The sequence below is a fragment of the Camellia sinensis genome, chromosome 6 (genome assembly GCF_055761805.1).
Source record: "Camellia sinensis isolate YWXY chromosome 6, ASM5576180v1, whole genome shotgun sequence".
NCBI classification, from domain to species: domain Eukaryota; kingdom Viridiplantae; phylum Streptophyta; class Magnoliopsida; order Ericales; family Theaceae; genus Camellia; species Camellia sinensis.
This window is the reverse complement of record NC_138966.1, coordinates 183,958,563-183,972,307: the sequence shown is the minus strand read 5'-3', so window position 1 is coordinate 183,972,307 and position 13,745 is coordinate 183,958,563. Positions and strand designations below refer to the sequence as shown.

The 13,745-nt window shown below is 36.8% G+C and overlaps 1 protein-coding gene across 1 annotated transcript; it reads left to right on the top strand.

Annotated features, from left to right (window-relative positions):
• Nucleotides 1-7,518: 7,518 nt before the first annotated feature.
• PNSB5 (NAD(P)H dehydrogenase 18) lies at nucleotides 7,519-11,129 on the top strand. Its single transcript, XM_028270921.2, has 5 exons — nucleotides 7,519-7,979; nucleotides 8,143-8,203; nucleotides 10,370-10,432; nucleotides 10,532-10,590; nucleotides 10,694-11,129. The coding sequence occupies exons 1-5, from the start codon at nucleotides 7,710-7,712 to the stop codon at nucleotides 10,922-10,924; spliced, it is 684 nt and encodes a 227-aa protein (XP_028126722.2). The 5' UTR covers nucleotides 7,519-7,709; the 3' UTR covers nucleotides 10,925-11,129.
• The last annotated feature ends 2,616 nt before the right edge of the window (nucleotides 11,130-13,745 follow it).

Here is a 13,745-nt window from a genome sequence, read left to right as displayed (position 1 = left end):
TTTTTGCGTCGGCACAAATTTGCCGACGCAAAAGGTCTGTGCCGACTCAAAAGGTCTATCTTTTGCGTTGGTAAATTGAACCGACTCAAGTAATGCTATCAAATATTAATTTTTTGTGTCGGCCAATGGTGCCGACGCTAAAGGTTTGGTATTTGAGTCAGTAACTCTGTGCCGTCTCAAAAAGGCTACCTTTTGCGACGGTAAAATTTGCCGACTCAAAAAACCGACTCAAAAGGCCCTTTCTTTAGTAGTTGTGTGGGTGATTTTCTGACCACACTGCCCGCTTAGTAACCAGCTGGAGAGCACTGGCAGAATAGATGGTACCTGACTGACCTGCAACAGAAATATAAGAATCCCGCGGTGGTTTCGACCACCCGGGGGCACTCCGACGATTAAGTCAATATATCTCTCAAAGATAAATCAAGTACTAAACTCACAAGCTTGAGTCTCAAAAACATACCTTAGACCCATAGGGGTGCCTCTCTTTTATAGCCAATACAATCCTAGTCTCAATAGGAGCCTGGCCCTAATAGACTTAGGATTACTGCTAATCTGGGACTCCTAGTGGGATTAGGATAAACTCTCTAAGAGTCTTATCTTTACCCAAACTGAAGTCTTCTCCCAATCTAGGACTCTTGTCCATATCCAAGTTGAGTTCCCTCTTCATTCTAGGACTCTTGTCCCTTATCCGCTTATCTCGGATTCCGATATCTTCGGAAATAACCTCGGTCTTGCCGAGATCACCTCGGCGTCACGACCATGACACGTGGCACCTCGGCTAACACGTCGGCGTCACCTTGCCACGTGTTGGTACTGAGAAAATATATCCCCACAACTGCCCCCTAGGTTCTATTACCTCGGCATTCTAAGGTGATGGAACCTATACTGTTCGTTCATCTGTGCCCCTCTGTCCGAGATCGAACTCGCCGACCTCAAAGTTCCCTGGACTTTACTGTCCATTTCTGTCAAGTATCAAGCTCCATGCTTTCCAAGCTGCTCGAGATCACACCTCCTAGCCGAGGTTTTTGTTTCATTAATTCGTAAACTCCAAGAGCCTTGCAACTACTCCACTCACATTCTTCGGTGGGTTCCCGATTTCCAGTTATCTATTTTACTCCGGCGATTTTCATATCGGCGTTCAAAACTCTTTTATTAAGCTCAATCTTTCATAACTCTTCTGAATCCGTTTACTTGCCCTCTGTTGTCTTCTATTTTCGTCTGTTTTCAAGTTTTTGATTGTCTAAATGCCTGGCACTGTCCTTGTCATATCCGCTTTCTGTTGCTAGCATCATGTCTGGGTTATTACTTTCTTGTTCTTCACATACTTGCTTAGTGCCTGTGCACTTGGCTTTATTCTCGAACTTTGTCGTCTTCTTGACTCTGATTTTTTCCTTTTCTCTTTCTAGCTCTTTTGTTTAAATCTGTCATTGTTCCAAGCTTTCAAGCCCTGCAACTGTTTTCGTTCCTTTCCTCCAGTGAAGCTTACGCCATTCTGTCATTGTCGTCAGATTTCGGCAATTCTCATTCCAGCTTCTCTCTTTCTGGTAAGCCACTGTTCCTCCTGGTTTTATTTCTTGTTGCTTTTCAAGAAGCTCTGCTTCATTATTAATCACCATTGTTGTTTTACCCGTTGTTTCCATATCATCTTCTTGAATACACACTGTTCACACATTTGTTGATTTCTACCACTGTTCTTGACTTGACACACTTGTGCAATCTTTTTGTCTTGATTTCCTGATAGCTTCATCACCATTCTTGATTACGAATTACATTCTTGTTTCTGTTTTCTGTGTCTTTTTCCAGATTCTTCCTTTCATTTCTGTTTTCTGCATAGTCTTAGAACCACGTCCCTTGTTGCCGAGATAATGGTAAAGAAGCTCTTCCCAGCTGACTGTCAATGCTGAACCACTGTCAACCGTTGAAGTAGATTAGTCCGACGTTCTTGCCTTAGTCCCTAGTTCTTAGGGTCTTCATCTTTGTACTTTTGTTTTCTTTGCATATGTCACCTTTTTTGCTTCTGAAAAATGTCTGTTGTTGGCCGATGTTAACATCCCTTGCTCCTTGATTATCATTTCTTTTTCCACTGTATTTGATAGCCATGTCGGGTAATTGACTTCTCGGATTTCCCTGAGCTCCAGAAGTCTGTCTACTTCTTCCTCTACTACTTCGACGTGTATCAACGTTGGCCCTCTTGCTCGTTGGTTTACAGGTTTGGCCGACCTGTCGACGTTCAATTTGTGGCATGTGACCTCGGGGTCAATGCCAGGCATTTCATAAGCTGTCCAAGTAAATACCTCAATGTTTGCTCTCAAACAAGCTTCAAGTTCTATTTCTTCTTCTTCGGCTAAGCCTAAGCCGAGAAGAAAGAAGCGTTCTTCATCCCCCTCCTGGACGAGGATTTTCAATGCCTCTTCACTCCTCTCGGCTGGCTCCTTACCGACATCATCTAGTACCTCTTTGTTTTCAATCTCTGCCTTCTCTGGTTCTCGAATGCTGTAGGTGGATTTCATTGCTGCCATGGAGCAATTCTCCGCCTGCAGTTGATCTCCTCTGACTTCTTCAATCCCATGTTCTGTTGGGAATCGCAGTAGTTGATGCAACGTTGAGGGAACTGCCCCCATTGTATGCAGCCATGGCCTTCCCAAGACGATATTGTATGGTGAGGCCGTGTCAATCACCATGAATTCTGTCTTGATCTTCTAACTGCTCTTGCATGATTCTATACTTAGAATTTTTTGCATGCCTTCCATACTTTGCCTCCTTTGTGCAATCTTCTCGGGGTTACATACCTCGGGTACAATAGCTACAAAACTTTTGCTTCGGCAAGATACTGACCTGTAAACTTTTCATAAATTCTAACAAGTGTAAAACATATGCTACTCAATGTTAACTTTGCAAACTTTTTCTCAAGTTTCAACAAGTGTTAAAACAGTGATCTCGGTCTAGCCTACTTGTAAATTGCTACAAATTTCAACAAGGATTAACATATACTGTAAATTTTTCTCAAGTTATAACAATGATCTGCTTGTAAATTGCTACAAATTTCAACAAGTGTTTAAATAATATACTTAGCTTTTACCTTAACCTGTAAATTGCTGCAAATTTCAACAGATGATCACATGTCGGCTTAACATTATCTTGTAAATTGCTACAAATTTCAACAAGTGTTAAGCATCTTCTCTGGTTTTAACCAACCTGTAGATTGCTACAAGTGTTTAGCAATAACCTCGGCTTCACTTCGACTTGTAAATTGCTGCAAATTTCAACAAGTGAAGATAAGGAACCATCTCAGCTTAACTTCAACTTGTAAATTGCTACAAATTTTAACAAGTGAAGATAAGGAATCAGCTTAACTCCAACTTGTAAATTGTTACAAATTTCAACAAGTGAAGATAAGGAATCAGCTTAACTCCAACTTGTAAATTGCTACAAATTTTAACAAGTGAATTAAGGAATCAGCTTAACTCCAACTTGTAAATTGCTACAAATTTCAACAAGTGAAGATAAGGAATCAGCTTAACTCCAACTTGTAAATTGTTACAAATTTCAACAAGTGAATTAAGGAATCAGCTTGTTACAAATTTCAACAAGTGAATTAAGGAATCAGCTTAACTCCAACTTGTAAATTGCTACAAATTTCAACAAGTGAAGATAAGGAATCATCTCAGATTAATTTCAGTTAAGCATCATCTCGGCTTAACTTCGGTTAAGCATCATCTCGGTTTAACTTCGGTTAAACATCATCTCGGCTTAACTTCGGTTAAGCATCATCTCGGCTTAACTTTGGTTAAGCATCATCTCGGCTTAATTTCGGTTAAGCATCATCTTCGGCTTAACTACGGTTAAGCATTATCTCGGCTTAATTTCAACTTGTAAATTGCTATAAATTTCAACAAGTGGTAAACGCATTCTTCTTCTCTACGCCCCCAGTGTGAACTTAAAATCCGCTTGGGTTCTCATCATACATGTAGCTTCAACCTTGTCGCCGAGGTTGAATTCAAGCCGAGGTTGTCGGCCTTGGTTTCTCTATTGATCTTACTTGGCTCCAACCTGAGTTTGATTTTCGGCCTCGCATCGGCGAGCCGTTTCTCTTTTCTCGTTCCGACGCCTTTGTTCCCGGCATGTCCTCCTCGGTCCTAGTATACTTCTCAATTCTGGCCAACTTTAGTCTGATCTTGTGTGTTTCCTTTTTATCTTCTAGGATCTGAGATCTGCTCATTGTGCTCTTCTCTTCTCGGACTCAGGTGTCGAGATCTTATCTTCTGGAATCTTGGATCTGCTCACTCAGGATGAGTTCTTCTATACTTGAATGTTATCTCCTTGGGAGCACTCATGCCCCCTGTCTTTGCATCCCTTCTGGAAGGGTCTTCGTTCCTCCGCAGGTATCTATCTTTCCATACCTGGAGGTCTTCTTCGTTGCTTCGATCTGTTGTCTTTGGTGCGTCACCTTCCTGGCCGGTGTCTTTCACTTTGTGACTCTGGTCACGAGTTTCTGTGTTACTATTGTCCCTTTTAACGCCAAGGTTGATAGATCTCCTATTCCCAGCAAGAGCGTTGTCTCTAGTCTGATCTTTCTGTCCGTCACTGGCCATCTATTCTTCTTTCTTTCCCACAGACGGCGCCAAATTGTGTGGGTGATTTTCTAACCACACTGCCCGCTTAGTAACCAGCTGGAGAGCACTGGAAGAATAGATGGCACCTGACTGACCTGCAACAGAAATATAAGAATCCCGCGGTGGTTTCGACCACCTGGGGGCACTCCGACGATCAAGTCAGTATATCTCTCAAAGATAAATCAAGTACTAAACTCACAAGCTTGAGTCTCAAAAACATACCTTAGACCCATGGGGGTGCCTCTCTTTTATAGCCAATACAATCCTAGTCCCAATAGGAGCCTGGCCCTAATAGACTTAGGATTACTGCTAATCTGGGACTCCTAGTGGGATTAGGATAAACTCTCTAAGAGTCTTATCTTTACCCAAACTGAAGTTTTCTCCCAATCTAGGACTCTTGTCCATATCCAAGTTGAGTTCCCTCTTCATTCTAGGACTCTTGTTCCTTATCCGCTTATCTCGGATTCCGATATCTTCGGAGATAAACTCGGTCTTGCCGAGATCACCTCGGCGTCACGACCATGACACGTGGCACCTCGGCTGACACGTCGGCGTCACCTTACCACGTGTTAGTACTCAGAAAATATATCCCCACAGTAGTGATGAGATGTTTCTTTGGGTTAATGCCAAGCTACACCAACTCTTATCTCGGTCCAATGCTCGGCCCAACTTACAAAGAAGACTTTTCCTAACTCGGCCCAATTTATTTACGAATTACCTATTTAGTGTTCATTCTTAATCATTACCATCAAAAGAAAATTCTAGACATTTTTTGTTTTTGTTTTTGTTTTTATTTTTCTTTTCCCGTGAAATGGTTCCTGAATGTTATTTAACAACAATTGATAAGACTGTTAAACAATATTTAGTGCTTAAAAAAATGTTATTTTCAATTAAAGAATTGTAATTTCTCATCCATTGAAGTATTCTTTTTAATTAAATAGTTAAAATTAGAATTGCTTATTTAGTGTACGTTTTGAATTTTTATCTATTTTAAAAAGTAAGTTAAAAGTTAATTTTTTTTATTTTTTAAATATATATAAAAAAAATAAAGAGGTGGTTGTGATCCAAAAAAGTCAAAAAATTGACTTTTAACTCAATTTTCAAAATATGCCAAAGAGTTATATAAAAATAGAGAAGTAATATGTAACCCAAATAAATACATTTATTTAGATTATCACCAAAAACTCATTAGATTAGGTTTGTTTCTAACTAGTTAAAATAAAAAAATAAAAAATAATAATAATTATCTTATTTGGTTCCAATTTTTTGAATTTAATTTTTTAAAAATTAAGTTTTTTATTTTTAATATTTAAAACAATTTTTTTACTTTTTAGATGTACGTACCTAGAAAGTAAAATATTTATAAAAAATATTTTAAAAAATCAATAAACATACAAGAATACAAAAATATATTGAATTTTTATATTTTTTTATATTTAGTGAATTGTTAAAGTTTTTTTTAATAAATATTATAATTTTTACGGCAAATTACACTAATGGTTCCTATAGTTAGGGCTTTGTATCATTTTGATCCATGACTTTTCAATTGTGACACATTTGATTTTGAATCTTAAATCTTATTCCAAATAAGGACAGCTGAAGATAGCATTACTCAATTTTAAGGGTAAAGTCATCAATTTGAAAAAATATAAACTAATTTGACGAAAATAAATGTCAAAATTTTTTTTATTTTTTAGAAATTATTTATACGCATTGAAGATAAAATTATACAAAATTGATAAATTTTTTATATATTTATTATTTTTTTATCAAATTAATTTTCATTATGTGTTTGGATAATGATCATGTAATGAATGATTATTTTTATTTTTATTTTCATTAAATTAATTTATATTTTTTCAAAATTTAAATATGAAGATAACTTTGATATCATTATTAAACCAATTCATTAAATCAAAAAATCCAAAACTAAAAACATTTCATATATTAAATATATCGATTACACATTAAAAGCCTAACAATCACCCATTACATGATCATTATCCAAACACATAACAAAAATTAATTTGGTAAAATAAATAAATATCTAAAGGATTTTTCAAATTTACATAATTTTATCTTTGGTGGGTAGAAATTATTTTCAAAAATTCAAAAATATTTTTTTGATATTTATTTTTGTCAAATTAGTTTATATTTTATCAAATTAATGACTTTTGCCCCTTGAAATTGAGTAATAGTATATTCAATTTTCTTTATTTAGAACAAAATTCAAAATTCAAGGTCAAATATGTCACAATTGAAAAGTCATGATCAAAATGACACGAACACCAAACTATAAAGATTGTTAGCGTAATTCACCTTAATTTTTAACTACATTTTTATTAAATTTATCTACAAATTTAAAAATATTAAAAAAATCAGTGAAAATAAAAAAATTCAATTCAATAACAATAATCAACTTGTTTGGTTTTGATTTCTAGAAAATATTTTTCAAAAAATTTTATTTTTTTATTTTTCGTATTTTTTTTTTTGTTTTTAATGAATTTGTTTAATATTTTAAGCAATTTTTTTTAACTTTTAAACACACCAAATATAAATATACTTAAATAATATAATATTTATGAAAAAAATCTTTAAGAAATTCACTAAATACTAAAAATATAAATAAAAAATACAAAAATTTATTATATTTTCATATTTTTGTGTATTTGTTAATTTTTAAAATTATTTTTTACTAATACTTTACTATTTAAATACATCTAAATAAGATACATTTAAAAAAAATTACTTAAATTTTTAGAAATATTCACTAAAACTAAAAACCACAAAAAATAAAAATTCAACTCCCAAAAACCTAAATTCAGAAAACGAGTCGTTTGCTTTCCAAAATGGATAAGGGGCGCAATGGATCCCCATCATTCATTCGACTTTCGTAAAATATTCCAAATATTTTGTACGCTTAAATCACAACAAATCAAAAAAAATGCGAAAAAAGAAAGAAAAACTGATTGTGCATACGTGGTGTAATTACATTGGACCTTGCTATAAATTTTACAGAAATCATAGGCACTTAAACATCATCCTACCGTAACTTCGACCATTAGAAGCGTCAAGACACTCAGCAAGAACAGAGCAATGAAAATGGCGGGTTCAACTGCACTCTCTGTTCTCTCTGTCTCTGCCAATTCAATCCCTAAAATTGGCTCTTCTAAGACCGAACCATGTGAAACTAGGGTTAGGGTTCCGATTCAGAGAAACCCAGGTTCGATTTCTTTCAGATTTAGCACAAAAATTCCCAGTAGGAGTGGGTCTACTACGAGGTTGAATGCTGCTGGATTGTCGGAGATTGAGCCTGACCTCAATGAAGATCCGAAAGACCGTTGGGCCACTAATGGCGTCAGCGCCGTACGTTTTCTTCAATTCATCGTTTTATAGATGTGTGTGTGTGCGCATATGTATATTTATGCATTTTAATGTTGTAGTCCGCTGTGTGTATGTGTGTGTGTATATATATAGAGACAGAGAGACAGAGATTGAGTTGTTGGTAATTTTGTGTTAATGGTTGCAGGAAGAATTTGTTTATGGAAAGTGGGATGATCACCATACTTACCAGGAAGGTCAAGAGGAAGGTACAAATTTGTTGTTTGTTCTAATTTTCTGAATTTAATTTTTTTTAAATTTAATTTTTTTTAGTGAATCTTTTGTAATATTTTAATATTTTTTTTTAGATGTAGCTAACCAAGTAAAATATTTATAAAAAATAATATTTTAAAAAATAATAAATAAATAATAATGCGAAAATGTATTAAATTTTTTTTTTTTTTTTTGTATTTTTGATATTTAGTAAATTTTTTAAAGATTGTTTTCACAAATATTTTATTTTTTTAAATGTATTTATATTAAGTGTATCTAAAAAAGTAAAAAAAAAAAATGTTTAAAATATTAAAAAAAATTTACTAAAATATGTATATATATATATGAAAATAAAAAATTTAATTTTCAGAAAATTGGAACCAAACAAGGTGATTGATTTTTAGTTTTTTTTGGCAAGCCTAGTTTGGGAATTGATTAAAGACAGGAATTGAGTATATTTTGATAACTTATAGAATTTTTTTGTGGAAAATAATTAAGACTCAAAAAATCTCCCACAATTTGATCCACAATAATGTGGCAGGATACAAGTAGCTTTTAATTTGTCAAATACTTAATTTTGTAGGTCTTGCCTCTCTTGCCACATCATTATGGGTAAATTTAGGGATCCAAATTGTAAATCTCTAGCATTATTTGTTTTTTTTTTTGCTATAAACCCAAGTCCCCAAACAGGAGTATTGGGACTGAGGTAAAATGTGTTTGAAAACTGAAAAGGTTTAAAAGTGTTTTGATGTCAAGGGGAAGTATTTTGAATTCAAGGGGAAGTCTTCTATTTTCTATTTTTATTTTTAATCTTTTTCTTTTGTTTGGGGTCACTTGTTGGGAACACCTTTTTTTTTTTTTTTTTTTTTTTTTTTTTTTAAGAAAGGGAAAGAAAGAAAGGTTATGGCCTGGAGTCAGGTTTAGTATGTTTTATAAAATGTGGTTTGTGATGTTTTTACTCTTAGTATCATCAATGTTTCAAAATGATAGTTTTTTAATGTAAATTTGAGAAGATTTTTGCTATCAATGTTTGGTTATATAGGCCTTATTTAGTTTTAATGTGAGCGTGTTGATTAGGTACTAAGGACTTGAGTGGGAAGTTGTTGAATACATTTTATACATCAAGCAGTAATTTTGTTTCTCTGTTGGGTTCCATGCCTAATTATTTTACTTTGTATTTCGGTTATCTATATTTATCAGATTGAGAAATGTTACACTGTCTCTATCGTGTTGTAATGTATTAACTCTAGAATCTCCTAGAAAATGGAAATTATTAGCATAAGCCATGTAAATGGTCGGACTAAGATTGAGTCTGCCAATACCTCTCCCTAATTCTAGTCCAGTTTTGTCATAGTTGAATCAGATTCTAAGAAAGTGCAGTACTTCTCTTTGGAAACCATTTCAATATTTTGTTGAAATCACTCACAATTTTTGAGGAATTTTCTTTCTACTCTCATATAACAATTCAGTTTAAAGATACAAATTGGTTCTGATTTTGAAACACAAAACAAGATAAATCAGTCCTCTTTATTGATTAGATTAATTGTTTGTCTTATTTCTTGCAAAAATATAGAACAATTGTGTGTTTGTGTTTGTCTTATTTATTGCAAAAATTAAAAACAATGGACTTTATTATGAAAAGTTTTGCACCAGAATGGGTTTCTGTCGATGTTTTGCTGTTTTTGGCACATCATATTTGGGATGGGTACTCAGAGTTTAGTGTTAACCTGATTAAAGTTCTGCATTTTACATATTTTGCAAAACCCTTTATATATTTTAAAGTCTTGAAGCAGTTCTCACTATGTCTGTGAATGAGGTTAGGTTGATGTCATTTTGTTTCCACGTCATTCGGGCAATATTTACCCTTTCATTTCATCACACAAATATAACCCCACTTGTTCCCATAATGGGGAAATAATTAGCAGCTCAAACAAACCTTAGTTATATGGTTAGAAAATGAAAGACCGACCTGAAAACTTGAGTTGGTTTTGGCTGTTATTTTAAGTGAGAGTATAACTCATAAAGTTTATCAGACCTTCAAATCGAGTCATACTATTGGCTATATTCTCACCTCCAAATCAAACTGTCAGTTCTGTCAATCAGTGGAAATTCAATCTTACTCATAACAGGACCACCATTTCTAACTAAGATTTACATTTCAGGAACATTTTGGGGTCTAGTTGCAGAAGAATATGAAGCAATGGGACCTCCTACGGGTTTCCAAGGTATCAATGATTATTTCCAAGGCAACCATTGGTTACTCATTAACCTAGATAATTGGCGATAAAGCTTTTTCTGATTTGGTTCTTCTCTGTTTGGACCAGGGCTTATTTCATGGCTATTTCTCCCAGCAATTGCTGCCGGGATGTATTTCCATGCTCCGGTAATTTTAACAATACATTTTACAGTTATGAAAGTTTGGCAATTTGACATAGTGGCTTCGGATCACCTTAACAGTGAAATTTTTCTCACATCTCGTCTTTCAGGGGGAGTACTTGTACATTGGAGCGGCTTTGTTCACAGTAATCTTTTGCATTATAGAGATAGATAAGCCAAGTGAGCCTCACAACTTCGAACCCCAGATATACAATATGGAGAGGGGAGCTCGGGACAAGTTAATCGCTGATTACAACACCATGGACTTATGGGAATTTAATGAAAAGTATGGGGACCTGTGGGATTTCACCGTGAAAAAGGATGACATCATGAAAAGATAATAACAAAAGAGCGACTTGGAGGCTCCTACGAAATTAGGGTCTGTGAAGGGCAATTTATACCCAACCTTACCCCGTTGTTGCAAAGGCCGTTTATGTGACATTACAATTTACAAAGAGATAATGTTCATTATAAAAAAAAGAAAAAATTTGCATCATAATGTGATGAGATATCCAAAGTTATAATGAAAGGTATTCATAAACTTTAGTTCTCTCTTCTTCATTCTCTCTTTTAGAATTAAAATAGGAAAATTAACTATAACACCACATCAAAGATGCAATTTTTTTTTTATTTTTTTAAAATAGTGCCCAGATGTAAAAATCTTGTGTATTTTGTTGTATGTTGTTGCCTCCTCCAAAGCTAAAGACAAAGGTGAATTAAACCAACCTATCTTTCTGAGTACCAACACGTGGCAAGGTGACGCCGACGTGTCAGTCGAGGTGCCACGTGTTGTGGTAGTTATGCCGATGTTATCTTTGGCGAGGCCGAGGTGATCTCCGAAGATATCGGAATCCGAGATAAGCGGATAAGGGACAAGAGTCTTGGAGTAAAGAGAAGACTTAGCCAAGATAAGGATAAAACTGTTAGGGAGTTTATCTTTATCTCTTGAAGAGTCCAAAATCAGTATTGAATTGGAGTCCATAGAAGTCAGGCCTCTAGTGGGACTTGGATTAAGGACACTATAAAAGAGAGGCACCCCCGTGAGTCAAAGGTACGCAGTTTTATGCTTAAGCTTGTGAGTTTAGCACTTGATTATCTTTGAGAGATATACTGACTTGACCGTCGGAGTGCCCCCGGGTGGAAGAGCCACCGCCGGAGCCTTTTTTTCTGTTACAGGTTTGCTAAAGTCATCTATTCTGTCGGTGCTCTCCAGCTGATTACTAGGCGGGCAATGTGGTCAGATTTTCACCCACACAATTTGGCGCCGTCTGTGGGAATCTTAGAAAAATAGATGGCCAGTAACGGACAGAAGGAAAACATTGGGGGCGACACTCCTGTGGGGAGTGGCAGACCAATTGACCTTGACGTTGAAGGAGACAACCATAATGCAGAAACTCATGGCCAAGGCCACGGTGAAAAAGACATCGGCCAGGAGGGCGATACATCGAAGAGAACAGACCAAGGCAAGTACTATCACGAAGACAACCTTCAGGTATGGAGGGATAGGTGCATTCGGAGGGATGAGGAAGTAAAAGACCTGGCAAACAAGTTGGCAGACCTTCAGTCGGTCGTCAACTTCATGATGCAAAATAATGTCATGCAGCCACCATACCCGCTGCAGGATATGCCGATGCCAGCAACTAACACCCAGAAGGGAGGAAGAAGAGCAATCCCCGAAGTCCCTCTGCACACCAGGAGTAGAAGGCACTCTCACCGACTTTCCAGGGAAATCGGACGAGAAGAGCCAAGACGAGAAGAGTCCCGAAGGACGTATTAGACGAAGGACCCAGAACCCAAAGAACATCGGCATGTTCAAGGGCAAGCATTCTACTTCGACACAACCCATGGGGAAAGATCGAAACGGACCCACCACGAGGCCAAAAGTAGTGTGCCAAAAAGATTGAAGTCCAAAGATAGCCGAGCTCCAAGTAGGAGTAAAGAAGACTTGAGGGATTACCTCAAAAGGAAGCAACAAAATGTTGAAGCCGATGTAACTTCCCCAGTGAAGTCGAGGACATCATTCTCGGTGGAACTAGACAAATTTGAAGCGCCGAAGAGATTCAGTATGTCGAAGTTCCAAATTTATGATGGTAAGTCAGATCCCAACTTTCATGTTGGACTATACCTGAATTCAATGGCATTATATAGTGAGAACGAGCCGTTGCTCTACAAAGTATTCCCCTCGTCCTTTGGGGAAATTGCATCCGATTGGTTCCATAGACTACCGAAGGGAAGTGTAAAGACGTGGGAAGGCCTGGCCGAGATGTTTGTGGCCAGGTTTGTGACGAACAAACTACAGCCCTTGAGGGTCGACGCCCTGATAGCTTTAAGAATCACAAAGGAAGAAGGCCTTAGGGCCTACGCGAAGAGATACTACGAGGTATTCAATCGAATACCCGAATGCAACCAAGAAGTGGCGGTCGTGTCTTTCAAGAACGGCCTGAAAGATGACTGCCCACTACGGAAGTCTTTGGCAAAAACATTGCCAAAAAGCATGGAAGAACTCATGGCGAGAATCGAGAAGTACGCTAGAGCCGAGGAAGATACGTCGGGAAACAAAGAGATAAAGCAGGAGAAGGGAAACGGCTCGCCGAAACGAGGCCGAAGTAACAACGGGCCGACCAAACAAGAAACAGAATTGAAGGGTAAACAGACAGTGACGACGGTGTTCCGAATCCCTATCCATAAAGTCCTGGAACAAATACGGAACCAACCCTATTTTAGGGCACCGGCAAGAGCACCAGAGGAATTTATAGAAAGAAACGTTGGTAGGCGTTGTGCTTACCACAATGAAGAAGGACATCCAACTCAGGGTTGCAGAGCCTTAAAAGCACACTTAGAAGACCTGGTAAGACAAGGCCACCTGAGGGACCTGGTCGATGAAGCCAGGACAAGGGAAGAACAGGCAAGATTGCCTCAAGCACCACCAGCACCGCCACCCCCAGCATAACAACCACAGGGAGGGGGACCTAGGGTGGTTAATGTAATTCACTAAAAAGTGAACGAAAGCGACATTCGGGAAGAAACCCAAAGAGTAAAACATCTGCAGCACGTGAACCAAGTCGGACATAAAAGACCTCGGCCTGAAGAGTGCCGAGGACCGATGATAACCTTCACTGAAGCTGATCTAGAGATGGTCCAGCATCCACATAATGATGCCTT